Genomic DNA, 27,251 nt, shown 5'->3' with positions numbered 1-27,251 from the left:
CTTTGGGCCAGGTCTGCGTTCAGTCTGTACAGCGATCTAGTGATGCCTTGGGCCGGCGAGTTAGCTGGACTCCTGTGATGCGGAATCCCTTCTATGCATCTGGTGTTGCTCTCACGCACGTGTGTGTCTCGGTTTGCTGTTATCCTCTGTAGGTCGTGGACACGTCCAAAGGGATTGCGGACGTCCCTGAGTGGTTCAAAGGCAGTCGCCTCAACTATGCGGAAAACCTCCTACAACATGGGGAAAATGACGGAGTGGCCCTTTACGTGGCACGTGAGTCCCGACAGCTACTCGGATTTTCCTCTCATAGTGTGATGGGGCCACGTGTTCAGAGAGGCTCCGAAGCACTCAGAACCTGCAGTGTATGATTCCAAACAATAGCTCGGCACCTTTTTTTTTTTTGTGGTGAAAAACACAAAATACTAACTTTACTATCACTTTTTTTTTAATGTACAATTTAAATGTACAATTCAGTGGTGTTAAGTATATTCACATTGTTGTGCAGTAGATCCCTGGAACTTTTTCACTGAAACTCTGTCCCCACTAAACACTGATTTCCCCTCCTCCTCCCCCAGCCCAGCCCTTGGAAAATTATATTAAAAAAATCACAACCAGGGCTTCCCTGGTGGCGCAGTGGTTGAGAGTCCGCCTGCCGATGCAGGGGACACGGGTTCGTGCCCCGGTCCGGGAAGATCCCACATGCTGCGGAGCAGCTGGGCCCGTGAGCCACGGCCCCTGAGCCTGTGCGTCCGGAGCCTGTGCTCCGCAATGGGAGAGGCCACAACAGCGAGAGGCCCGCGTACCGCAAAAAAAAAAAAAAAAAAAAAAAATCACAACCAAATCAAAGGATTCTTCACTTCATAAAAACATTCCCAGTAGTAAAAAAAAGAATCTTTAAATGGCAAATTCTGGACGTGCGTCTCAAGGATGCCCTTTTCCAAACCTTTCTTTTCCGGAACGTTGGGTAAACCTGCATCTGGTTTGCGTCCCCCGCACCTGTGTCGCGTCTCCTGGGCGCGTATCTCTAACCTGTGTTTGAACAGGTGTGAGTTTTCATCTGTGTCTGTGACTCAGAACCTCTCTTTTTAGGATGGTCCAAGGATGACCCGTCCTCTTTCTCTTCCCAGGGGAAGGCAGGGAGGAGATCGTGAAGGTGAGTTTTGCAGAGCTGCGGCAACAGGTGGCTTTGTACGCCGCGGCGATGAGGAAGATGGGCGTGAGGAGCGGAGACCGGGTCGTCGGTGGGTACTTCTGTGCCTGTCACAGTGGGGGCAGGGGCGTGGCTCGGAAGGAATGAGGTGGCGTCGGGTCAGCTTGCACGCACACGGCTTTGCGTGTGTACACGTGCGGCACAAACCAGACCAAGAGGGACGATCGTTGCAATTGCGGCCCAGCCAGAGTGAGCTGGGCTGTGAGGGTCCCCGGCTCCCGGCCTCCATGTGGGCATGTCTTCCTGAGCCAGTGCTCACAGACGTCTACTATTATTATTAATAATAATTTTTAAAATGAATTTGTTATTATTTTTTTTAATGAAATGTGGTCCTTAAACTAAACACAAACCAGAAAGTTCATCAGGTCCTTGATGACAAAGCCAGGACTCCTTCCAGGGTTGGGAAAAGCTGCTGCATTTTCTGGGTCTGCCCACCTCCAACTCGATGCTTTCCTGAGGAATTCCTGAGGGCTGGTTTCCATTCTGTGATGTTCACCGTCTGTGCTGACACGATTGTAGACTGATTCCTAATCCCCAAAACCCAGCAGAGGGAGTTTTATCAGTGGAGAGACTCACTAGACTGATTTCCTCTGACCCACAGACGCCAGGGCAGGTGCCACCAGCCTGCTTGTTTCCCAGATGAAAAACCGAGGCCCAGAAGAGAAAAGTAAACTAACCATTTTTTTTTTTAAACTTGGAAAGGATTTTATTTAAAAAATGGGTGTTGATTTAAGCAGTATAGACAATTTCAGTTCATAAGGTCGTTAACTGGAAGTATGTGGATATACTCAGCCTCTGGAGATAATACATAGACAGTTACTTTTTTTTGACCGAGCCACTTGTGGGGTCTCAGCTCCCCGACCAGGGATTGAACTTGGGCTCTCGGCAGTGAAAGCGCAGAGTCCTAACCACTCGACTGCCAGGAAATTCCCTGAGAGTTAGTGAGGCATGAAATCTGATAGCCAGGACCCTTCATCACACATCTGTTGAACGATGGATTGTAATTATCTGGTGCCGCGATAGAGCAGCGTGCGCCTGGGCCCGAGTTTCCTGGTGCCTGGCTGCTGGCCCGAGGCCACACTGTTCCTTGGGATCCCCACCTGGGCCTCCTCACTCAGTGCGGCTTCTCCCACTTAGTTCTTCCTGGTGAGGACTTGTTTAGCAGCATCCACTCCCTGGAGTCAGGAGACCTTCCCTCGGTGCCTGGCGCTGCCTTTGGGCCTGTGAGTTTGGATGAGGACTTCTCCTCCCTGGACCTCGAGTTTCTGCGTCTTTAAACAGGGCAGCAGAGAGGCTGAGAGGCTTTTTATGCAGAGTCTCCCGTGGGCAGAGAAGTTAGGTGGGCTTTCTTGGCCCTGCCCATCCACACGCACCCCGGGTGGGGCTGGTGACCATGACGGATGTGTCCAGGGGCGGTTCCCAGTCTGGGTCCGCCTGGGGTTCTGTGTGCTTTTTGCTGCAGTGCTGGGGTCAGAGTTTACATTGCTCCTTCCGGGATCAGGCATCAGATCTTATTCTTAAACCAAAGAAGAGGGCTTATCTGTCCTCTGGCCACACGACTTCTCTCGTGGCACCAACCCCAGTGGCATCGATGGTGTCCGTCCCCTGCTTGGAGGCTCGCTGACCCCCGCTGCCTCCAGGGTGGGAACGAGAACCTGGGGCCCGGTCGGCGGCCCCGCGCGCTCGCTTCCTTCCTGCCTCCACACTCCCCTCCCGGCCCCTGTCCTCCTAAGAGTGTCCGGCAGAGCCTTTGCTGGGAAGCCGGCCTCCGCCCTGCCTGCCCCCAGCTCTGTCCCCAGATGGCCTCACTCAGGGAAGCCCCCTGGTTGCCCCTGAGCCAGGCCCTCCTGTTGGACCCTCTGTCGGCATCTTGTTTTCATTCTTCAAAGGATGCGTCGTTGGTAGTTATCTGTTTGGTTTTCTGATTATTTGGGCATCGGTCTCCTTTGTTTGGCTCTAAAACCCACGAGGCCTGGGGGTCTGGCTGCTGGGCTGCCCTCCCCACCTCCGGGGGCCATGGGACCAGGGCTGCAGGCCGGGCCGTCAGCAGGAGAAGCCACCGGGCATGTTGGCCTGACCGTGCCTCTCCCGTGGGACTCACTGCAAGTGGACGCTCGGCGTGTGTTTGCAAAGAGGGCAGCCTTACCCTGTGTGAACCATGTGAAGGGGCCAGGCCCCGAGTCTCCTTCTCAGATGATGGAGCTGGGCATGGAGCGACCCCGCGCTGTGTTACTTGACTGGAGAGGAATGAATAGTAAAGGATGTGTAAGGGATGTGCCGCGTTATCGCCTGTCTCAGCCCGGGGTGGAATGTTCTCCTACAGATCCAAGGGTTTACCCTGGTTCACTGAGGTCTCTGCTCAGAAGCCGTCCGTGCTGTCCTGTGGAAAAATCCATCACCGCTTTCTCTGCACCCCGCTTTATTTTCCTTTGTCGCCTTACTGCCTTCTTGAAATCACAGGATTATGTGTGTGTGTGTGTGCGTGTGTGTGTGCACGTCTGTCTGTCCTCCAGTACCAGAGGATGGGGCTTTGTCTTCTGTTCACTGCTGCATCTCAGTCTGCGGGTACCTGGCGCATAGTAGATGTATAACGAGTGTGTATTGGCTGAATGCCTGAGAGTGCTGGGTCAGAGCAGGAATTTTTGTGGTTGAAACCTCAATACCTTGGGTTCTTCGTGGTCCAATTTAATTTGTCTAGAAAAGGAATTCAAAAGGTTCTTCTCCCTTCCAGTAATTTTTCTTCCCTCCAATTTTCATTTTTAAAAATCTCCCTTTGAAGCAAACGTTTCTTGAGAGGGAGAAACGGAGAGCAGGACGTCCTGGGGCTGCCGCTTGGCTGTGCTCACGTGGGGGATGCCTGCTCCGTTGCCGTTCACTCCTCAGAATCAGGCTGGTGCTTGGTGACACCCCCTTCTTGAGTGTCACATCTTGGACTCTAATTTGACCTGATCACAGTTACTAGGACAGGGGACTGTGTTTCCCAGAAGAGAGCGCTAGGGAAGAGCGCAGAGGGGGATTGAATGGGGAGATGCTTGGAGGCCTTCAAAGATGTAGTCACAGCTGCTCACTGCTCACGGCGCTGTTTCTCGTCTGTGAAGCGGGCGTCTCCTGGCTGCGTGTCAGTCCCCACAGCCCGCAGGTCACTCAGCCTCCCTGGGTGCTGAGTCCCGCCCTGCCTGGGGCGATGGCACCGTGGAGACACCTCAGTACGCTCACAGCCAAGTGTCTTCTCGGCAGCCGACATCCGTCAGCGGGCCTGCTGTGTGCCAGGGCTGGGCGGAGCCCGGGGGCCGTGTGAGCAATGCACGACCCCTGCGCCATGGGACACCCAGCAGGGGAGATGCAGTGAACCCAAAGAAACGAAGTACCCACCGCTGTGGTCAAGTAGGCAGTTCAGAGCCTTGGGAGGAGGGACAGCGGGAGAGCTGTTCAGGGCACCACGGGGTGTTGGAGCCCAGAGGGCTTTTGTGTCACCCAGGGAGGGAGCCGTGCTCAGGGGAGGCCCGGGACCTTCTGCTCCCTGGTGCCTTGTGCACAAGTCCTTTTCTCTGGAGCATTTAGGACGATCTGTTTAATTGATCATAGTCTTTTCGTCCATAAAGAGTCTCTGCCTCTATTATCATAAAAGCCCAGAGGACTTCCCTGGCAGTCCAGTGGTTAAGACTCCGCTCTTCCACTGCAGGGGGCCCGGGTTCGATCCCTGGTCGGGGAACTAGGATCCCGCAGGCCACGTGGTGCGGCCAAAAAAAAAAACCAAAACAAAACTCAGCTTCCTACTAGATGGAGGGCTGAGTCCCTTGCAGGACTTCATATGTCTTGACTGCTCTGCTGAGTCTTCATTCCCCTGCAGCCTCTCCTTCCCTCCCTCCATCCAAGCATCCTCCCACCAGCCAGCCAGTAGACCCATATCTGCGGACCTTGATCTGCAGGGCGTACCAGAAGGCATTGGGTAAAGCAGGGAGCGAGACAGGCAACGTCCCTGCCCTCACGAGAGAACCAGATATGAAGTTGCCAGTTATGATGATTATACTTAGGTGGTTATCATGCTAGATCTGGTGAGGGAGAAACACGGTGTGCTTTGTGGGCGACTGGCCAGGGGACCTGAGTTCTTGGGGTGGCCTTGGAGAAGGCTTCCCTGCAGGAGTTCCATCTGCCTTCGGAGCTGAAGGATGAGTAGCGAAGGCTGGTGTGGGTGGACGTGTCCAGGCAACGCAGGCAGCTTGTGCAAAGGCCCTGAGGCAGGGGGAGCTTAGAACTGAAGGGAGGCTGTTGTGACTGAGCCCAGAGTGGGAGGCGGAGCGGAGCGAGAAGAGGCCGGGATCGTGCAGGGATCCCTGATCGGAATGTGTCGGAGGGGGTGATGACAGGAAGTGGTCAGGCTGGCGGCAGTGATTGGGTGGGTCATCCGAGCAAATGTCAAGGTGGTGGGGTTGGGCCTGGCCCTGCTCTGTGAGCCGCTCACAGCCAGCCCCTCTCCCCACAACCACCGTGACTCTGGGAGGTGCTTCTGGAAGTCCGCGGCATCCTCACACCCTGAACCAAGCTTTCTCCCTGTATCCCCTCCACAGGTTATTTACCCAACAGCGCGCACGCTGTGGAGGCCATGCTGGCGGCCACGAGCATCGGCGCCATCTGGAGCTCCACGTCCCCAGACTTCGGCGTGAACGTGAGTCGGGGTCCCCTCAAGTGCCCCGGGTGTGCGGCCCCCGCAGGGGAGCAGTCCGTGTGATTTCCCCGTGACATCCTGGGTCGGGGTGTGGGCAGCCGCCGGGCAGGGCCGGCCAGGCTGGGAGGAAACAGTCACGACGGCCTCCCGTCTCCCCGTGGGTGACTCGCAATCAGCAGGAGAGAAGGAGCCAGAAGTAGCGACTCTCTCTTTAAGTCTAAAAGTGAGCGATCCTTCCTTTCCAATATTGCCCACGCCCAGCCGTGCGCATTGGCTGCGTCAGTGCGTGTTATGTGTGACAGGCGGTGTTGTGAGCATCCAGCAGGAGATGCCCGGTCGCGGCTCCTGTGACCTCATGGCCACGTGAGGGTTTCTGACGTGTTTCCTCTGCAGATTTGCTCGTGGAAGATTTGCTTATGGAAAGTTTGCTCCATAATTGCCATTCCTGATGTCTTACTTTGGGGCTGAGCTTTGTGCTCTGTGCGGGAGTGTGGCAGGCCTCTTCACCCCCGTAAACCCCAAGGGCACCAGGGACCAGGGTGCACCAGTGGCGGAGTGGCCCAGGCAGGGGCAGGAAGCACGCACTGAGCCCCCCCCCATGGGGAAGGAAGAAGCGGCAGAGCAGGACTTCCTGGGACCCCTACCTCCTGATCAGAAACCTTTACTAGTTGCAGAACCTCGGGGATGAGGGACCCTCAGGAGCCACGAGGCTGGGCCCGTTAGAGGACATGCCGGGCATCCACGTCCCTGACTGTTCTTCCTCTGCTCTGGGCGTGGCCCCTGTGCTGGGCACCGGTCAGTGCAGCCCAGGGGCTAAGGGCTGGCCTGGCTTTGCTGGCCGTGCATCCCTGGGTGAGTTATTTATCCTCACGTGCAAAGCAGGAGCATCAGGAAGAGAGAGTCTCGTGATACGAGCGTAGACTGCGTGGGCCTGTGATTGACGCGGGAGGATTGATACACTTAGGATACAGGTGCGGGGACGGCGCTGTTCCAGCTCCGTGCTCTGCAGTCCGTGTGCCTTGTCCACAGGCTGGGCGTTTTGGGTGTGAGCTTGATACTCAACCTCTGCCTTGAGACTTGCTCTTCTGGAAAAGGTTTTCAAGGTATTTCTTTGCTTTTTAAAAATATTTATTTATTTATTTGGCTGCACCGGGTCTTAGTTGCGGCACGCGGGATCTTTTTAGTTGTGGCAGCTGGGATCTAGTTCCCTGACCAGGGATCGAACCTGGGCCCCCTGCATCGGGAACGCGAAGTCTTAACTGCTGGACCACCGGGGAGGTCTCTCAAGGTATTTCTTATCTCCCCCCACACCGTGCAGAGGAGGGACAGATGTGCTTCCGCGACACAGAGGCCTGGAGCGGTGAGGCGATTGGCTGAGGCCGGCCCTGGCCCCATGGGATGAGGACTGGGCCCTGCTGAGTTCGGGGAGGGGGTGGTCACCCCAGACCTCACTGCTGGTGGCCGTGGTTGTGCCTCCTGGGGCTTTGCTGGGCCTCTCCCAGATCGCTTCCACCCCGGACCACCCAGGGCAGCCAGGACTGACCTGAGCCCGGAGCTCCAGGGGGCCTCTTGTTCCCCAAGGCCCTCTGTGAGGCCGTGTGAGCTGCTTGGGACCAGGCCATCCTCTTGGGGAGTCCTGGAGGGTTGGGACCCTGTCCCTGGGCACTGTCGTCCTTGGATCCCTCAGCAGGCCTTGAGCTGTGCTGCCGGGAAGCGGTGAAGGAGCCTCAGGGCTGGAGAAGGCATGTGGCGTGGAGGTTACCAGCAGGCAGGCTCTTGCCTGGGTTTGAATCCGCCTCTGCCGCTTCCTGTCTCTGTGTCCTTGGGGACACACCGTAGGAGGGCTTGTGAGGACACCATTGATACCCATCTGGGGTTGGAACAGCGCTCAGACCTACCTGCCCCCCCCAGCTCGGTGAATGTCAGCTGTTCCCGAGGAGTAGAGAGTGGGTGTTTCTGAGTGAATTGGAACTTGTAAGCAGCTGTGATGCTGGAGAAGCATCGTGCAACGTGGGGGCGGGGGCGGGGCCTTCTAGGGCCCAAATGAAGCCCCTGCCTGAGGGCTTCCCAGAGAGCAGAGCTCCTGGGTTGGCCTCGGGTGGCGGGTCTGAGCCACCTGGTGCAGGGCTGGAGGCTTAGGGGACGGGCTGGGGCCCAGCCACCTCCTGCTTGCCTGTAGCATCAGCAGCTGGCCTTGACCCTGCGCCCATCCTCGTGGGTCTGTCTTGTGCAAAATGTCACCACCACAGACCACTCTGGCTGACTCTGGTCCCAGGTCCTGTTGTGCAGAGGATGCAGCCAGTGGCTCTGGAGCGGCATCCTTGGCGTTCCTTCCCTGGTTTGAGGCTGGATCGGGTTTTCCGGGGTGGCGGCTCTCGTTGGAAGCGCACGCGCACTAGATGGCAGCCTGGCTCCGCCCTGGCCATGGCCTTCAGCACAGTTGCTTGTGGGAGTTGTGGGCGTGATGGCCTGAGCCTCAGGAGAGCCCTCTATTCGGTCAGAAAGTGACAGGGCCAAACGCCGTTCTACTCAGATGCTTCGCTCTGCCCTGAGTTCTGGAAAGCGGTCCTCATTTTGCTGGGACCCTGGTGTAGAGCCAGAGGCAGGTAGCCATGTGCACGATCCTTTGGAGTGATTGTTGAGCAGTGAATGACAGTTAATGTATCAGCCTGGTGACTTCAGGGCCCCCGGCTGCTGGCACCACCTGCCAGCTCCCAAGGGTGAGCCCTCCTGGCCGGGAAGCCCTGGTCCGGGTCACGAGACACAGTGCTTGCTCATGTGGGCACCGGTACCTGTGTGCTGAGGACCTGGGACAAAGCAATGACTCCAGAGCCTCAGATGTCTTCTCTGTTCTTTTCCAGTAGCTAAAACCTGCAGTGAAGCATCTAGAGTTAATGGCGAGGTGCGGCCTGGGGCGGGACAGAGGGGTCACAGGGGCCCAGGATGGCCCTCTTCAGTGGTTTGCAAATCTCTGCTTTAAAAAGAGGCTCCTGGGACTTCCCTGGTGGGCCAGTGGTTGGGACTCCGAGCTTCCACTGCAGGGGGCAGGGATTCGACGCCAGGTCGGGGAACTAAGACCCTGCATGCCACGCAGCCAAAAAGAAAAAAAAAAAAAGGAGGCTCCTGTTCTTAATTTCCGACGTCACTGTTTTACACTTTAGATGGTCTCCCAGTTTCAGTAAAGGGTACGTTTCTGAAATTTGCAGTGAAACACGAATGTTTTTCCTACTTTCAATTGTTTGCTGCAAATCACTGAAGAATTTTCTCTATAATAAAGGGAGAATTGCCACTCTCTTGCAAATCCTGATTTTAATTATTTGGTTCTTTTACAATGGGGCCACATCCTTACTGACTACGAAGTAAGTTCTAGCCCCGTGGCACACACGTGTGCGATGGTTACCAGGCAGTTTACAGGTATGGGGGCGGGGTCTCCACGCACGTGGATTCACCTGCCCACAAACGCGGTGGTGACCTCCTCTCGCCTTGCCAGGCTGGTGTTGAAAGGACGCCGTCTGTTGGCAGGCCGTATGCCTGTCTGCGCAGGCTGCTCCAGGGAGGGGTGGGGACGCTGCCTGTGCTCGAGGATGCGGGGGAGCATCGCTCACTTCTCTTGAAGTCCCGTGGCTCTGCGTGTGCCCTGCCCCTGCCCCTCTGCTCACCGCGTGCCCCGTCCTCCAACTCTCCCACGTCTCCCCCCCATCTGCTTGGATTTCCCGTGCCCATTGGGCTCGTGGGCATCTCCAGGTGGGGCTGCTTGTTCTTTGGGTCCCCAACCTGCCAGCCTCACCAAGACCTCCAGGTCCTGTTTTTTTTTTTTTTTTTTTTTTTTGCGGTACGCAGGCCTCTCACTGCTGTGGCCTCTCCCGTTGCGGAGCACAGGCTCCGGATGCGCAGGCCCAGCGGCCATGGCTCACGGGCCCAGCCACTCCGTGGCATGTGGGATCTTTCCAGACCGGAGCACAAACCCATGTCCCCTGCATCGGCAGGCGGACTCTCAACCACTGTGCCACCAGGGAAGCCCCTTGAATCATTTTTGATAAATTTATATCTTCTTAGGGAATCATCCACTTCATCTGGCTTTCATGAATTTATTAACAAAATTGAACATAGTGCTTGGTCACTTATTATTCCCCCTTTCTGTAGTAAATTGTGGTTTCCGATTTTGTATGGTTGTGTGCCTCAGTTTATCCATTTGGAATATGGTAATAATAATTCTATGTCAGAACATTAAGAATATTAGTAAAGTGCCTAGGACAGTGCCTGATATGTAATAAGTACTATGTAAGTGTTAGCTAGAAATATCTGTCTTCTTGGTCAGATTTGTCAAGAGGCTTATTTTATTGATCTTTTTGGAAAAAAGATTTTGGTTTTATTGATCAAGTCCATCATTAATTTTCCTTTATGGCTTTAATTCCTCCCTTTCCCCCCTCCCTCCCTCCCTTCTTGCCTTCCTTCTTTTCATTTTCCTGGCTACCTAAACCATGGGTATAGTTCACTGAAAACAATTAGAAACTGGAAACAAAGACATTTATAAGTGCTTTGCTACTCCCCCACCCCAATAGATCATATGTTCCAAGGAGAAAGAACTCTGTTTGGTTGCCTGGCACAGTAGATGGAATAAACAAATGCTTCTTCCTCCTCTCAGCCCGCAGCTCTTCTCTGTTAATTCAGCTTCTGGTCTTGAAAATCTGAAGGCATTGAAAATAGAATCAGTCCTTGAATCTTTAGCCCAGAGAGTCTCAAATTTTATTGTGCATTAGAATCACCCGAAGCACTTGTGAAAACACAGATTGCTGGGCCAACTCCAGACCTTCCAGTTCAGTAGGTCTGGGGCCCCGAGTGATGCTGTAGTCGCCAGGACCCCTCTGAGGGGCCCTGGCCTCCCCTTGTCTTAGGCATGTGCTGTGCTGACTCCTGGGAGCTCTGAGAAGCAGTGCCGGGCCCACTCCAGGCCAGCTCATTAGTTACCTAATGAGTTTAATTAATCGTCAGGCCACAGGTGGCTCTGCCCGTCAGGTCCTCACACGGAGGTTCTGGCATCACTGCTGGTGCCCTTGGAGTAGCCCAGGCATTGACCTTGAGCCGCTGCATTGGACTGAGGGATTAGGAGTGCCGTCTGGGTGATGCCTTCCCGATGCTGTTCCTGTGGATGGAAATGGCTCCACCACGGTCTGCACTTGGCAGGCTGAGAGTGGAGCGGGAGGGGAGTCCGTCCGAGAGGGCCTGTACCCGTCACCCTCGATGTCACACGCAGGTCGTATCAGTGCATCATGAGGTTGCGTGCGGCAGTTCACAGCAGTTCCCGAAACAAGTTCCGCGTGTGCACGGGGGGTGCCCCTTCTCTCAGGGAGAGGTGGGTGCTTGGCGGGACGGTGATTCCGTGTGTGGAGAGACAGACAGCTGTGTGTGGAGAGCCTGCTTTTTCTCATGGGGCTTGTTTACGAGTGTACACATTTGTGAGTTCATACATTTGCTTGGCAAGAAGTATCATTCGGAGGATTCAGGTACCTCTTTGAAGATTAAAGGAGGGCCTAAATGTGGCACCACTTTGCATACAGAGCTGCCTTCTGGGAAGGTGAGTCTTCACTTACATGTGCCAGAGGAGCTGTGTTGGGAGGCTCTTGCTGTAAAATGGGGGATCTCTGTGGTCGTGCAGATACTCACCCTGTGTTTTCCCATTTGATAGACTCCGTGTATGTCTGTAAGTCCGTCCGGTGTTTCTTTGTACCGATGCTTTCTTTGAAGTGATGATCCTGTCTCGGGTGCATGTCCCGTTTGCTTGGCTGTCTTTCTTGGCCTCTGGGTGACGGGGACGCAGGGACATGGCTAGTGCGCTGGGCACGCTGCTTTTTCTTTCCCTGGAGATGCAGCTGTCCCGTTGGCTGCTGGAGGATTTTGCCTTCTGGATGAACAATGACGACGCTTTCCTTCCACTCTAGGGCGTTCTGGACCGGTTTTCTCAGATTCAGCCAAAGCTCATCTTCTCTGTGGAGGCCGTCGTGTACAATGGCAAAGAGCACGACCACATGGACAAGCTGCAGCAGGTCGTTAAAGGTGCGTGGGCTGGCGTGGGGGGCACGGTGCAGGGGTGAGAGCCCCCCAGGGGTCCCAAGAGCCCTGCAAAAATGGAGTAGTCTCAGTCCTAGGTTGTGTTCCATTTTAGCAAAAAAGAAAAAGATTAGCAACTAGGTATGTTGTGTCCTGTAAGCTTGTGTTTTCTCCTCCCCGCTGTTTTCAGGACTAGCAGACCTGAAAAAAGTGGTGGTGATTCCTTACGTTTCCTCCAGAGAGAAGATAGACATTTCCAAGATTCCAAACAGGTAAGCCAGCCGCATGCTGATCACTGGTTGCATGTGAAACCCACTCAAAGTCCCACCGGGCTGCAGGTTCTGTGGATCTTTGCACTTGGGGTTGGAGTGTTTTAGAGGTGCAAGATGTCTTAGTTAAAAATCGTCATTCTGTAGATGGGGACCCGAGGGCCCCAGGAGGAATCCCTTGGGGCCACGTGGTAACTTAGTGGCAGAACAGAGACTGTCCCAGGCATCCTAACTCTTCCTGTCTTGTGCCCCTTGGAAGTGGTGGGCTTGGATGGGGCCTGGCTGGCTCCCTGGATTGGCCACAGCAGTTCTGAACGGTGACTAATGTGTATCCACAGGTGCATATGTGTGAGGATGTGCGTATGTGCAGACACACATACACCTCTGTGTATGTGGTTCATATGTATGTTTATTTGTATGCATGTATATATACACACATGCATCCACACAAAGGTATACACATACATAATATATATGTATTTTTTTTTCATTTTACAACCTATTTTTTGTTGCCATTGCTAATGGCATCTTCCTTTGCTTTTCTGACATTTATAAGCTAATGGACCACAGGCCTTGACGTGGAATAGAATGGTGAGCACCTTAATTCTGAACAGTTAAGAAAATGGATTATGGTTTGGTCCAAGTTGAGATTCTTCCCAAAGTTCTTGTTATACACCTTTCATCTCTCTGTAAGCCATCATAGAGGAGTGAGTTCTGAGATCAGGTGTGTTTACCTGTGCAGGTAAACCTGTCCCTTTAGCCTCGCATCTGGGCTGCAGGCAGGAGTCTCTGAGTGGCCTCAGGCCCCGTGAGAAGCGGTGGCAGAGCCGCAGGTGGGGATCCTGTGTGTGCCGTGGGGGGAGGGAGGCGGCGAGGAGGCCTTGCTACTAAGGCAGACGGGGTGGACGTGTGGCTGAGCGGCGCAGTGCAGGCGCCCTCCGGGGGGCACGGACGGGGCTAAAGCTCATGTGCTGTCCCCCACGTTTACAGTCGAGCTGGGGGGACAAGACACGCCTGCAGGAAGGGGGAGCTGTGACCGCTCGGCCCAGTAGACACAGCCGTGCTCACTGAGCTGGGGACAGGAAGTGCCCAGGAGGTGAGAGAAGGGCGTGGTTGCTTCTCTGTGGGGCCTGGGGGGGGGTGACACCTGAGGGACCTTGAGAGGTGAGCAGGGTCTGGGGACAGCTGCAGTACCAGGCTTCCAGAGGCTGAAGGGAGCTTCAGCAAAGTGACTGTTCCTTTAAGGCCATGGTCTCGGGCCACACTGCTCGGGTCAGATCTCAGCTGTGTGGCTCCGGGCCAGTGATCAACCTCTCTGTCCCTTGTTTTCCCCATCTGTAAAATGGGGATAACAGTACCTTCCTCGCAGGCTTAGCAGTGTGCAGGAAGTTAGCTCTCAGTAACGTCGTCTGTCATCATGAGCAGGTGATAGCTGCAGGCCAGAGTGGGCTGTGTCCTCTGGAGCATCCGGGTCGGGATGTGCAGGTCCTTTCAGGCACGCCTGGGCGCTTGGACTGTCCCCTAGACTGTGGGAACCCTGCCCACCTTGATAAATTACACCCCTGCCGTGAATATAGCTCCCCTGGTTTGACTGACGGGGCCGTATGCACAAAGGCCAGGAGGAAAACAGGACGGTTTGCTGGCCCCGCGGTGGCCCGGCTTTTATTTTTCTCAATGTGTTTATTGGTGATTGATAGAAAGTGAGCGCATCCAGAAGCAACATGAACCACTTCGTTTAGCTTCAAGCCGTGCGGAGAGCTCCGCAGCCCCGGTGCCCCCGGGAAGCAGGCCCCCAGCGCTCTCCAGCCTTTGATTGCTGGGTGCTGCAGATAAACCGAAAGCGCCTCTGCGCCTCTGTGGGGGGACTGCCCTTTGGGTTTTTCCTTTTTAGAGGAAGCAACAAAAGTAATCGCTATTTACTGTGATTTATAGACCGATGGGAAGAAAACGTTTTTCTCCGTGTGGAGCATCCGATTCGATTGGGCCCTTTGTGTAAATGGGATTTGGATGGGAGGTGGAGGCGGAATGGGGTTTTCATTGGCTGGAAGGTTCCACAGTGAATAATCTTCCTGACACTCTGGAGAGGAGGGGTCTGCTTGTTTACCGCTCAGAATTATTTGGGGTGCCCATTTCAAATGGCCGCACCTCCCCCAGGAGACATCCTCATCTTTTTTGTTTAAAGATTTATTTTTATGTATTTATTTATTTATTTTGGCTGCTCTGGGTCTTAGATGCAGCGTGTGGGATCTTCGTTGAGGCATTTGGGATCTTTCAGTTGCGGCACGCATGCAGGATCTAGTTCCCTGACCAGGGATCGAACGCAGGCCCCCTGCATTGGGAGTGAGGAGTCTTACCCACTGGACCACCAGGGAAGTCCCACATCCTCATCTTTCAGGGTGCCTTTCCATGCAAGACAGCACACTTCTTCACTTTTTCGTGTGCATCCGTTTGTATTTCAGAGTAATTCTCCTTGGCAGTTTGCCGCAGGCCGAGTTTAACTGACTTCTCCCCTTTCCTTGAAAGAAAGTTCCATTTGACAAAACAGTAGTTTCGATTTTTCCCCTTTCTTCTCCCTTCTAAACCAGTGGAGGAACAGGGCCGGGGTTTTGGATTCGATGTTTCCGCCGATCTCAAAATAGAGAAACCGCCTCTCTCCCAAGGTGGCTTTGTGGCTTCCGCTACCCTGTTTCTGCTCAGAAAACAGCCCCTTCGGCGGTTCTTGGTGATATGCAGTGGCGCTTTACGGCTGCTTTGGGGGCAGGGTAGGGGCAGGCTGTTCAGGCTGGAGCCGATAGCTGGGCTTAATTTTATTTGTTCCTGGACAGATATTTGCATCTGGCCATTGTAAACCTCAGGATACAGGAAAATAGTGAGAACAATTGCCCTGCAGGTTTTCTGTCACAGAAACTCTCGAGTTGGGACCTTGGCACCACTTTCTGGCTGTGCCCTTCAGGTGTCAGAAGAGCTTACACAACCCGGCACCTCCTCCCCTCCCTTCTCCTGGGGGGAAAGGGAAGGATTCAGACACCCTGGACTCTAGCTTGCCTTTGGGGAACCTGGGGAAACCAGGCATCTGCTGATCAGACAGCTAGTAGCAAACAGTTAGTAGCGCCTGGGCTCCGGGGACTTGAGCATCACTTCAGACCCCCTCCTCTGCAGAGTTTGAATACAAACAGCCAATGTGTTAATTGCAAGGGATCCTTCTCCACAGTGTTTATTAAAGTGCTTAGATTCTCTGGAGAGACAGCCCTTGGTCCCATCAACGGTGCTAATACAGCAAGCGGAAATTTTCGGGACTTCCCTGGTGGTCCAGTGGGTAAGACTCCGAGCTCCTAATGCAGGGGGCCCGGGTTTGATTCCTGGTCGGGGAACTAGATCCCGCATGCCTGCCGCAACTAAGACCCAGAGCAGCCGAAATAAATAAATAAATACTCAGAAAAAGCAACCGGAAATTTTCACTCAGTCACTTTTTATTCAATTAGCATGAATCCGTGAGCCCCGACTTCTCCCTTCTCTCTTGGGAAGCTTCCAGACAAGGCAGGTCCCTGGAATCTAGGTCTTCCCCAAGGTAGACGTGGAGGGGGGTGAACGGGAGGATGCGACCGATTTCCGCACCCCCGCCCTGCCCGGCGTTCTAGAACCTTCACCGTTTGTCTCCCGCGCCTCTTTGCCCACAGCGTGTTCCTGGAGGACTTCCTGGCCACTGGGCGAGGCGCGCAGGCCCCGCAGATGGAGTTTGAGCAGCTGCCCTCCAGCCACCCGCTTTTCATCATGTTCTCGTCGGGCACGACCGGAGCGCCCAAGTGCATGGTGCACTCGGCCGGGGTAGGTCTGCACGCCGTCCCTGCCTGGGGGCTTCCTGCTGGCTAGGGCGCACCCCGCCCCCGCTCTCCAGGTGGGGTGCTGCGCCGAGATCCGGCCTCGAGCCGGGCGGTGGGGGGCTGCTGCCCCAGCTGCTGTGGCCCCGTCGCCATGGGGTACCGGGACGCCACAGCGCCACCAGGGCAGGGCCTGCGCCGGGCAAGCCGGTGACAGTCACGCTGCACGTCATGACCCCTTAGGGTATTGTGAGTCTAACAGATGGGCCCTGCCCGCGTTTTATTTTATTTATTTATTTTTAAATTAATTTTCTTGGAGTAGAGTTGCTTTACAATGTTGTGTTAGTTTCTGCTGTACAGCAAAGTGAATCCGTTATACGCATATCCCCTCTCTTTTGGATTTCCTTCCCGTTTAGGTCACCACAGTGCACTGAGTAGACTTGCCTGTGCTCTACAGTAGATTCTCATCAGTTATGTATTTTATACATAGTATCAATAGTGTATGTGTGTCAGTCCCAATCTCCCAATTCCTCCCACCCGCTGCCCCCCTTTCCCCCTTGGTGTCCATACATTTGTTCTCTCTGTCTGTCTCTCTATTTCTGCTTTGCGAACAAGATCATCTATACTATTTTTCTAGATTCCACATATGTTAAGATACGATGTTTGTTTTTCTCTTTCTGCCTTACTTCACTCTGTAGGACAGTCTCTAGGTCCATCCGCATCTCCACAAATGACCCAATTCATTCCTTTTTATGGCCTAGTAATATTCTATTGTATATATGTACCACATCTTCTTTATCCATTCATCTATCGATGGCATTTAGGTTGCTTCCATGTCCTGGCTATTGTAAATAGAGCTGCAATGAACATTTTGGTACATGACTCTTTTTGAATTATGGTTTTCTCAGGGTATAGGCCCAGGAGTGGGATTGCTGGGTCATATGGTAGTTCTGTTTGTAGTTTTTTAAGGAACCTCCATACTGTTCTCCATAGTGGCTGTATCAATTTACATTCCCACCAACAGTGCAGGAGGGTTCCCTTTTCTCCACGCCCTCTCCAGCATTTATTGTTTGTAGATTTTGTGGTGATCGCCATTATGACCATGTGAGGTGATACCTCGTTGTAGCTTTGATTTGCATTTCTCTAATTAGTGATGGTGAACATCTTTTCATGTGTTTTTTGGCCATCTGCCGGCATCTTAAACAGAAGGAAACAGGTTAGGTGAGAAGAGAAAATACCAGCGCATCAAGGGTCCTAAGAGGTGTTGGTGTGTTTTCTCAAAGCTGTCACGTAAGCGCGGGTACGGACGGTGCACGTGCTGGGCGGCGTCGCCAAACTTCTGTCTGACCGTGGGCTGGGGTCAAAAAGTTTGAAAGCCTCCGGGTTATGTTATAAAGTGTGGTTAACCGAGGGAAGACTTACTGTGCTGTGTGAGTCAGCTCAGGCTGCCGTAGCAAAATAGCACGGGCTGGGGGGTCTTAAACAACGAAGATTTACTTCCTTGTGGCTCTGGAGGCTGGGTGTCCAAGGCCGGGGTGTGGGCAGGGTTGGTTCCCTCTGAGCCTCTGTCATCGGCTCGCAGGCGGCTGCCTTCTCGCTGTGTCCTCACGTGCCCTTTCCTCTCTGCACGCACGTTCCCAGCGTCTCTTTGGGGTCTAATTTTCCTCTGTTCCTAAGGACATCCCTCGCGGTGGACGAGCGCCCACCCTATTGGCCTTGTTTTAACCTCCTCCCCTCTTGGAGGCCCGAGGATTATCTGAGTGGAGAAACCTCACGTTGTCTAACAGCCTTCTAGCTATCGCTCGGCCAGATGGCGGTATTTGAACGTGAAATATAAAATTTCTCTTATCCCAGCTCATTTAGCTTGTACAGCTGTTCTCTGCTAGAACATCTAGAAGCTGTTTGAACCCCTGCCGTAGAATCACTCTAACGCCTTAATACAGCTCTTGACACAGTGTTTTCATCAGAACGTGGAAAGAGGTTAATACAATTTTGTCATTACCTGCATTTGGATCCAAGGAAGATCCGATGGCAGGTTAGGAATTATAACCGCCAGATACACATGAGCCTGTTCACAGACAGTGGGCGACTCAGGAACCACGGAGCGGGAGGGAGGGGACATCGGGGGCCAAAGGCTTGATTTCTGGAAGCAGCGCTGACCGAGCCCAGTGGCCTCTTTGTAGGAGGGAGTTCTTGTTGCTCACCATCCTGTTTTATCGCGCTGAGTCGGGCATGTTCAGAGCCTAAGGTGTAGCTGCTGGCATCGTGTTTTGCCTGGAGGGGGACCCCTGGTGTGCCTGGTCGGAGGCCCGATATCTGGCCACAGAGATGAGTGTTTTTAGAGGCCTTGCGGGCGAGGGCGTTGGGGGTGTGTGTGTGGGAAAACAGCACATTTTAGGAAAAACTGAAATGCCCGACTGTACTTTTATTTTTAGTGCTCTTTGCCTAGCGAATGTCCCTTTTTTAGGAGTGGAACATAAAAATGTATTAGATAAAATGTAGTTTGCTCATAAAATCATTGTGCTTGGTATATTTAGAATATGGAAAAGTCAGGAAAAATTATATTAATTCTGGCTTCGCTGGGCTCTTGCATCTCCAGAGAAGTGACTAAGCATCTTGCCTGTTTTCAAGAGTGATCTCGAGAGGAAACTTGAAAGCAGCGCGGTGGGACTGCCGACAGTGCCCTTGGGGCTGGCATGGCAGCAGGATCAGGGTTGGGTTGGGAGGTTGTGATCCTCGTGTGCTGTTTTGTGGTTTCTAAGCCCACAGAAGAGCCCAGAAAACAGCCTCCCTCTTCCTTCTTTTAAATTACTCTTCTTGCTTGAGATCCAGAAACCATGCTGCTTATACTTCCTGACGCTCGGGGAAAGCATTCAGACTTGCCATAAATATTTAGAAATTAAGGGACGAGCTACTGACGCGACTCATTAAAGTTCATACAGAGGGAAGCCAAGGAGAGTTTTGTGCCATCAAGAGGGTGAGGGTGCTGAGCGGGTGAGTATACGTGGCGGGTTATGAACGGGCCAGGCTTATGGAGGCAGACCGTACTGGCGAAGATGCAGTTTAGAGGCCAATCTAAGTGAAAAGGGAAATCGAGGGGGATCTGCTACGGGTTCCCATAATCCAGGAGCTCCCAGTCCTTCCTGTGGATTTGCCACGTGAACACTTAGCGTTCATCGAAAGGGTTCCTGAAATGTTTGTTGTCCCCACGTGGTCACCCGCCTGCTCTTGAGTGCGCGCAGTGTGTGTTGAGGGACTTTCCGAGAAAGGCTGTGACTGTCCTGGGTGAGCGTGGGCGTGCTGTCCCTGACCCTACAGTGCACACACGGTGACGCCACTGGGCTCTGGGCTCCCGTGTGCAGACCCAGGGTGGCCTCGGGGAGCCCTCAGAACGGGCTCTCTCTCCCGGCAGCCTGTCTACCACTGTCTCTCCGACCCCCGTGTGGTCCGTCCCCAGGGCAGGCGTCCCCGCTGCGGGCATGGTGACGGGGTGCCATCAGGACAGATTCGGGAATAGGAGCGCTGGCTCTTGAGTTAGAGAAATTGTTGGGTAGGATTGTTTCTGTTGAGCTTTGAAAGCGATCTTCTCCTCCTACTGGCTTGTGTTTTTTTTTTTTTTTTCCTGCGGTACACAGGCCTCTCACTGTTGTGGCCTCTCCCGTTGCGGAGCACAGGCTCCGGACGCGCAGGCTCAGCGGCCATGGCTCACGGGCCCAGCCGCCTCGCGGCATGTGGGATCTTCCCGGACCGGGGCACGAACCCGCGTCCCCCACATCGGCAGACGGACTCTCAACCACTGCGCCACCAGGGAAGCCCTGGCTTGTTTTTTGTTTCCCTTGGGTACAATGAGGGTCATCAAGGCTGGTTTTAATATGTGGGTCCCGATAGTTCCTAAACAACCAGGGCCACCGTTGCCGTCAGCTGGCGGCTCCCATCTGTGGCCAGACTGAGTGCAGTGGTTGGCCTTTTCAGGGGCTTCGGAGGGGCCGCGTCCCTCATCTAGCCTCAGGATCTTGTGTGAGATCCATTGAAAGGTTGGGAAAACCGAGCGATGTAACAGCTGGTTCAGGATCCCCTGCTCTGCTCTCTGCATTGTCCTTGGGGCTGGGAAGCCTCCTGTCCTCCCTGTGAGCCACAGACAACACAGAGTCATTTGGAACAAGTGGGGTCTGGGCAGTGGAATACTATACAGCTGTACAAAAAACCTTGAGGGAAGCTCCCTCTATTGATAAATGGAAAAAGCAAACTGCAGGACAGTGCATCCAAATAAAAAACCGGCATAAATAAATACATGCAGATAGGCAAGAAACATACCTGGAAATGTACACGGGAAACGTATACGGTTACTGGTTGCAGAAGGGTGGGGGGGCTTGTCATGGTGTATGCTTTCGAGTTTCGGTCCAAGTGAATATACTGCCCAGTGAACATTAAAATAAAAAATAATAGATCACATGTCGGGGTTGGGAGAGAGGGGTCTGACTGGGCGTTTGAGCTGAAAGCAGGGTCTCGAGCTACCCCTTGGCCAAGGAGTCCCTGAGTTCTGATCCGAGGCTCTCAGAGCTGCAGACCCAGCAGCGGCTGTGCACCCCGGGGACAGTCTTGCTCAGGCATCCAGTCTTCCCCGTCCACCACGAGGGAGCAGGGCTGGGCTGTAGTGCCCTGGTCTGGAGGGGCAGGTGTCCCTGCACCCAGCCTTTTACACTCATCTTTGTGGCTCTCCGCTCCGTGGTCTTCATTCCCCTCTGCCTGAGGTTGGTGGGTCCCCTGTGCTCCTGATCACCTGGCGCCCGGAGCCTGCAGGCCGGCAGGGTCAGGTCAGGGTTTCCTCTCGTGTCCCCGGCGAGCCTTAGGGGTCAGGTGGCAGAGGGACGGGAGCATTGCTCGTCACGGTGAGGGTGCTCAGAGCTCTGCCTGTTCCTTGACCCCTCCTGCCCCAGGGCCGAGCGTCTGGGCTGCGCGTGCCTCTGTGCCCTCGGAGGAAGCAGCCCGGTTCACACGGCATTCCCCCGCTTCTCCCCAGGGAACCCTCATCCAGCACCTGAAGGAGCACATTCTTCACGGCAACATGAGCAGCAGTGACATCATCCTGTACTACACCACGGTGAGTGTGGTGCTGTGCTGAGACGGGCGCCCTCCCCCTGCTCCTCACCCTCCCACGACGGGCTTTGGTTCATTCAGGTAGGGAGGCCTTTATCGTTACTCTTCTTTTTGCCTCTCCACCTTTGCACATGTCAGTAGCCAGAAGCGCAGCTTGAGCAGGCAGTGTGCACCAGACCCCGGGCTGCGTGCGCCAGACCCCTGGCCGCGTGCACGAGCAGCCCCTTCTGCGGGATCCTTCGCTCTCACTCTCTTTCTCCCCCTCCCGGCGGCTGCCCACTTGAATCTTGGCACCAAGGTTGAGCACCAGCTTGGCCCGTCCCCCTGCGTTGACCTCGGTTGCCACTGGGAGCCCTGGGGAAATCTAGAGAAACCGAGGAGACTGTTTTTTTGCTTGTTTGTTTTTGGGTTTTTTTTGCAGTACGCGGGCCTCTCACTGCTGTGGCCTCTCCCGTTGCGGAGCACAGGCTCTGGACGCGCAGGCTCAGCGGCCATGGCTCACGGGCCCAGCCACTCTGCGGCACGTGGGATCTTCCTGGACCGGGGCACGAACCCGTGTCCTCTGCATCGGCAGGTGGACTCTCAACCACTGCACCATCAGGGAAGCCCCCGAGGAGACTGTTAATTCAGTCTCTTGAGCCTGTAGCTGTGGGGAGGAGTGTCACATGATGGAAATCTGTGGCTCAACCAGGGGGACAGGAACTTACCAGAGATGCCACGAGGATGGTCAGTTCTTAGTCGTGTGCAATAGTAAAGGGACTCTGACCAGTTGAGGCGGAAAAGGAATTTACTGGAAGGCCGTGGGGTGGCGTGCTGAGAGGCAGAATAACGGCCCCAAAGGCGCCCATGTCCTCACTCACGGAGCCTGTGCGTGTCACCTGATGCGGCGAAGGGGCCCTGCAGATGTGATTCGGCTGCGGCTCTGGAGACCAGGAGAGTGTCCTGCGTTATCCGGGGCCCAGGGTGATCACCAGGGTCCTTACAAGAGGGAGGCAGGAGCGGTGGAGCCAGAGGGGGCGGACGACAGAGCAGAGGCCAGAGCACGGTGGGACCACAAGCCCAGGAGCGCGGGGGCCCCTGGAAGCTGGAAAAGGCAACGAAAGACCCTCCCCTGGAGCCTCCAGAAGGAACTCCCAGCCCCGCTGACACCTGATTTTGGACACCCGACCTTCAGAACTCCCAGACAGTGCATTTAGGCCACTGGGTTTGTGGCCGTTGTTTACAGCAACCAGAGGAAGGGCGCGCAGGGCGGCTTGAGCAGTTACTTCCATGGCTGGGGATCCAGGCGTGAGACCAGGCGGGGCCTGCGGGTGGCTGCGCGCAGCCGAGAGCTGCTGCTGTACTGCGGCGCCTACGGGAGGCCCGCGGTCCTGCCCCCAGGACGGAGGTGGTCCCGCTTCCAGCCCTTCCCGTGGGTTAGCGTGGAGCGGGTGTCACCAAACCAGAGCTTGAGCTCAAGGCGCTGGAGCTGTTCCCGAAGCTGCTGAAGCCTGGAAGGTGAAAGGTCAACAAGCCGAAGGAAGTGCTCTTTGTCCCAAGGGAAGAAAACTCAAAATCAGCTTTTTCCAAGACCGCAAATACCCAGAGGCTCCAGAGTGATTTAGCTCCCTTTCCTGGATGACAGTTCCATTCCGAGTTTTCAAGGAAGCAGAATGCTGAGGCATCATCCTAACCTGGGAGGTCGAGGCCCAGGCCCTGCTGCGTCCCTGTGCCAGAGCCCTAGGACCCGACCCAGACACAGGAGGGAGGGTTGGTGTGCGACCAGGGGCGGCTCGCCTCATCTCCCCGGGTGCCCAGCTGTAAATCCAGGGCTTTGGGCCAAGTGATTTGGGTTTCTTTCAGCTGCAGGCTTTCCTTCCATCCCCCTCCCCCATCGTGGAACAGTGAGTGGTGCTGGGTCCCCGCCAGGCTCCGGCCTTTTCACACAGGAAGCCGAGCCCTGGGGCGTTAGGAGCAGCGTTTTGAATTGCACAACCCCACCCCCGGGGCCGCTACAGCTACGCTGACCTCCAACTCAGCTGCCTCCCTGGGACACGGTGATTCAGAAACACAGGGTTTGCACCAAGCGGACAAGGGAAGGACTCAAGGATCCAGAGCAGTTCTCTCAGAAGCAGCTCACTTTTCTGGGAAACATCCTGCCCACGAAGGATGGGGCTGTTGCATTTTTCGGTGGAGGCTGCCGGGTGCCAGCAGCAGCCTCGGGTGCCCCCAGCCGGCCCCAGCCAGGCCTATGCTGTCACTTACTGACTCACTTTAACAGCTGGACAGAGAGGTGGCCGGGAGAGGTGGCCACTGCTGCCTATTACAATAATTCCTTGGGAACTCCCTGGTGGTCCAGTGGTTAGGACTCCACACCTTCACAGCCGAGGGCCCGGGTTCAATCCCTGGTTGGGGAACTAAGATCCCGCAAGCCGTGCTGTGAGGCCAAAAAAAAAAGAAAAGTAAAAAAGATTCCTTATTAGAAGAAACTCAACTTAGGATGTGAAAACCCTTAAAAAAAAAAAAAGGCAACTCAACTAAATGGAGGTTTTTGTGTGACCCCTGGTTCCCTTTGCCATTTCCATGGTGCCAAAGGGGGAGCATAGGTTGGTCATCGCGCTCTTACCCGCGTCACTCACACTGTTGTGACCTGTCTGGGGATTCTTAACTGCCACTTGGGTGCCACCTCACGTGGCCGCCTGGTCCCCGATGGCAGGATTCTGACCTGGGGACACCGGGTGACCCGGGACACTGGGCCGCATCTGCTCCAGGCTCATGGATGGGCATCCTCCGGCCGTCCTTGCTTACCGGGTGGAATTGGGTTGTTTTGCCCTCTGGACAGAGATTCCTGCTTCCTTGTTCTGTTGCTTATATTGCTTTAGGCCGGAATCGCCTACAAATTCTCCCAGCGTGGATGGGAGTGCCCTTGTCAGTGAGGCTATGAGCACACTCTTTGGCTGTGCAATTTTTTTTAATTAAAAGAAAAACAATGCTCTACTTGCACGTGGTAAGCATTTCATGCAGCACATGGGAACTTGGTGAGAGGTTGGCGTCTTCCAGGGCCCAGAGGCAGCCACGTCCACCCTGCTCACTCCCCTGCCCCTCGGGCCCCTTTGCAGGCCCAGGGGTGGGGCTGGGGGTTCTGTATACGAACGGGGCGCTGCACACCCTCTGCCGGGCTGGCTCTGCCACTTTACGGTCTGTCTTCGAGACTGTTCTGCACAAAGCCAGGCCTCGTTCTTTTAGATGGCTGCACAGTGGCCGACTCCTGAGTGCTTGCTGGGTGCCAGGCGCTGTTTCCCACGTCCGACCTGGGTGGCCTGCTCCAGCGCCCAGGGTTCCCTGCATGTGCACCACGTGGCCACGCAGCGGGCACCTCTGTTACCTTCGGTCCCTTGTTGTCACCAGTGAGGCTGCGGGAAACATTCTCCGACATGTCTTAGTGCACACGTGTGCGTGGATCCCTGCCAGAAACTCTTTTAAGTTTAATTTTTATTTTGGCTTCCTTGGGTCTTCGTTGCTGCGCGCGAGCTTTCTCTAGTTGCGGCGAGTGGGGTCTACTCTTTGCTGCGGTGCATGGGCTTCTCATTACGGTGGCTTCTCTTGTTGCAGAGCCTGGGCTCTAGCTGCGTGGGCTTCAGTAGTTGTGGCATGCGGGCTCAGTAGTTGTGGCACATGGGCTCAGTAGTTGTGACGCACGAGCTTAGTTGCTCCGTGGCACGTGGAATCTTCCCAGACCAGAGATTGAACCCGTGTCCCCTGCATTGGCAGGCGGATTCTTAACCTCTGCACCACCAGGGAAGTCCCTTACCGTAAACTGTTGACGGGGAATTGCTGGGCAGAGCGTCGTGCATTTGGGCCGGGCAGTTCTTGGCTACTTTGGCTCAGCATCGGGTGGTTTTCTAGGGATGAGAGAGGCTGCGTGACAGGGCCGAGGGGGAGCCGGCCCGTCGCTGGGTTGACACGTGTTCCTTTCCGTCCGCTCCAGGTCGGCTGGATGATGTGGAACTGGATGGTATCCGCTCTTGCCACGGGGGCGGCCGTGGTCCTATACGACGGCTCCCCGCTGGTGCCCACCCCCAATGTGCTCTGGGACCTGGTCGACAGGATCGGGTAGGTACCCGGGATGCTCAGACACAGGGCGGCCGCTCTGAGGACCTGGCTGCCGTCTCTGGAATGCTTTGCCACCCTCGATGTCCCCCTCTTGGCGGGGGTGGCTGTGTGAGGGTGTGGAGGTGCCAGGAGTAGGTGAAGCTGTCAAGGAGGGTGGGAAGGGGCGGGCGCCCCTGACAGAGACCGACCACAGAGATCCATGTCGTGAGGAGGGGGCTGCCCCGCCCCCCGAGGCCCAGGGGTGAACTCTGAAACCTCTGGCACCGGGAGAGGGAACGTGGTCTTTTTTTTGTAACTCTGGATTCTAAGAACTTGCAGAGCAGCAACCCGGAAGAGAGGCAGACTGAGGGCTGATGAGAGCATTGTTTCACACGGGGCCCATGGCCGCAAGGGTGATGGAGAATGACCCGGGCTGAACGTACATACCTGTTCGGGGGACGGTGTGGAGATGCTCATCCAGGGGAGGGCAGGTCTGCCTCTGGGACGTTCCCCGCGTTTGGCCTTCCCACCCGCCTTTCTGCGAGCCCTCAGGGCTGGCCAGCGCCTCCAGGGTCTCCCCAGACTCAGCAGCGTGCTTCCAGATGCCCCGCTGCCAGTGCTGCAGACGGGCATCCCCGCCTCCCCGCAGTCCTGTTCATAGACGACAAGCGGGCATCCTGATGACAGAGGCAGCGGCCAGCTAAGGGGCAGTGTCAGGGGAAGGGGGAAGTGGCCCCTCGTCTCCCCCAGCCCCTCCTCCTCGTCATTGCCAGAAAGTGTCAGAAGACCCTGTTCCACTGGCACTTTCTTTGCTGAGGAATTAATCATAGCCAGCTGATGCATTCTCGCCACTGCGGCTGGTGGTCACCGTTGGCCTAATGATCGTGCTTCCAGGAACGAGAACACGGAAGCTGGCAGAGCTCCTGTGGCCCAGAAGTCAGCCTCGCTCTGAAATGTTCTAATTACTTTACCTTTGAGTCCATTTACATTGGGAAAACAGGAGGAACCGCTAATGTTCTTAAATCCTTGGGCATTAATATTTTAAGTGTAACTTTGGCCCGGGTGATATTTAAATCCTGACATTTGTCTCGCAATATTAGCGAAGAAATTTATTTCCTAATGAGCTTGTTGCCAGTGAAAGGTTAACCAAATCCCCGGGAAGATCTCTGCCCTGAGTACCTGTGAGCCGCGCTCAGGAGGAGACACTCTGGACGTGTATGCCTGTGCCACGGGAGGAGGGATGGAGGGAGAAAGGTACCTCCCCGGGGCTTAGCGCTAATGGAGTTGAAGGATGGAGGGCCCAGGCAGACCCAGCTTTGAGTGTGTACGTGCACAAGTGTGAGTGTATATGCACCTGAGTGTGAACGTGTGAGTGTGTGTGTGCATGTGCACAGGTGCACGAGACTGTGAGCAGCATGTCTGTGAATGTGTGCAGGTGTGCGTGTGCGCACATGTGTATATGGATGTGCACACGTGGGTGTGAGAGCACCCATGCCTGTGGATGAGTGTGTGTGTGCATGCATGTGACTGTGTGCAGGTGTGTGTGCAAGCGTGCATGTGTGAGTGCGTTCGCAGCCCTGTGGTCTGGGTCTGTGTAGAGCGCACGTGCTGGGTCTCCGCCTTACCTCCCGGTTTGGCCTGTGCCCCGGACGCCAGCTGAGCCGTGGCCTTGGCCGTCCTCAGGGCCCCTCGGGCCTGGCCCTTCACCCGGCTGGGGGGGCTCATCTGCTGAGGTCAGCGAGGCAGGTGCCACTCGCTGGCCTGTGAGGGGCGCCCACGCAGGTGACAGGAGAGGGGGCGGGTCAGACGGGGCGGGACGCCTTCACTCCAGCTCCGCCACCTCCCGACGCTGAAGTGACACCCAGTCAGACGTGCTTTCGCCTAAAATCCTGTGGGTTCGTGGCAGGAGGAGCGACGCTTCAGCGCTGGCGGGGCGGGCAGGGGCCTCGCAGTGCGATTGAAGGGCCTCTCGTGTTTAGAGTAACGTTGATGCACTTAGGGACGAAATCTTCGTTGACTGTCAGCCCACAGGCTTACTAACACGTTTCATAACTGGGCAGGTCTTTTGCAGA

The 27,251-nt window shown here is 55.2% G+C and overlaps 1 protein-coding gene across 3 annotated transcripts in view; it reads left to right on the top strand.

Moving 5' to 3' along the window:
- Positions 1-27,251, top strand: part of AACS (acetoacetyl-CoA synthetase) — a 50,141-nt gene that overhangs the window by 7,028 nt on the left and 15,862 nt on the right. For 2 of the 3 annotated variants that reach the window (XM_060118394.1, XM_060118395.1), the window contains exons 3-10: positions 153-273; positions 1,128-1,241; positions 5,779-5,876; positions 11,816-11,930; positions 12,115-12,196; positions 15,871-16,018; positions 21,032-21,112; positions 25,076-25,200. In XM_060118394.1, the coding sequence (XP_059974377.1) occupies positions 153-273; positions 1,128-1,241; positions 5,779-5,876; positions 11,816-11,930; positions 12,115-12,196; positions 15,871-16,018; positions 21,032-21,112; positions 25,076-25,200 (884 nt within the window). The remainder of the gene's footprint in view (positions 1-152; positions 274-1,127; positions 1,242-5,778; positions 5,877-11,815; positions 11,931-12,114; positions 12,197-15,870; positions 16,019-21,031; positions 21,113-25,075; positions 25,201-27,251) is intronic. The other variant, XM_060118396.1, reaches the window with a different exon arrangement.

Source organism: Mesoplodon densirostris, chromosome 15 (assembly GCF_025265405.1).
Source record: "Mesoplodon densirostris isolate mMesDen1 chromosome 15, mMesDen1 primary haplotype, whole genome shotgun sequence".
Lineage (NCBI taxonomy): Eukaryota > Metazoa > Chordata > Mammalia > Artiodactyla > Ziphiidae > Mesoplodon > Mesoplodon densirostris.
This window is presented reverse-complemented; position numbering and strand designations above follow the sequence as displayed.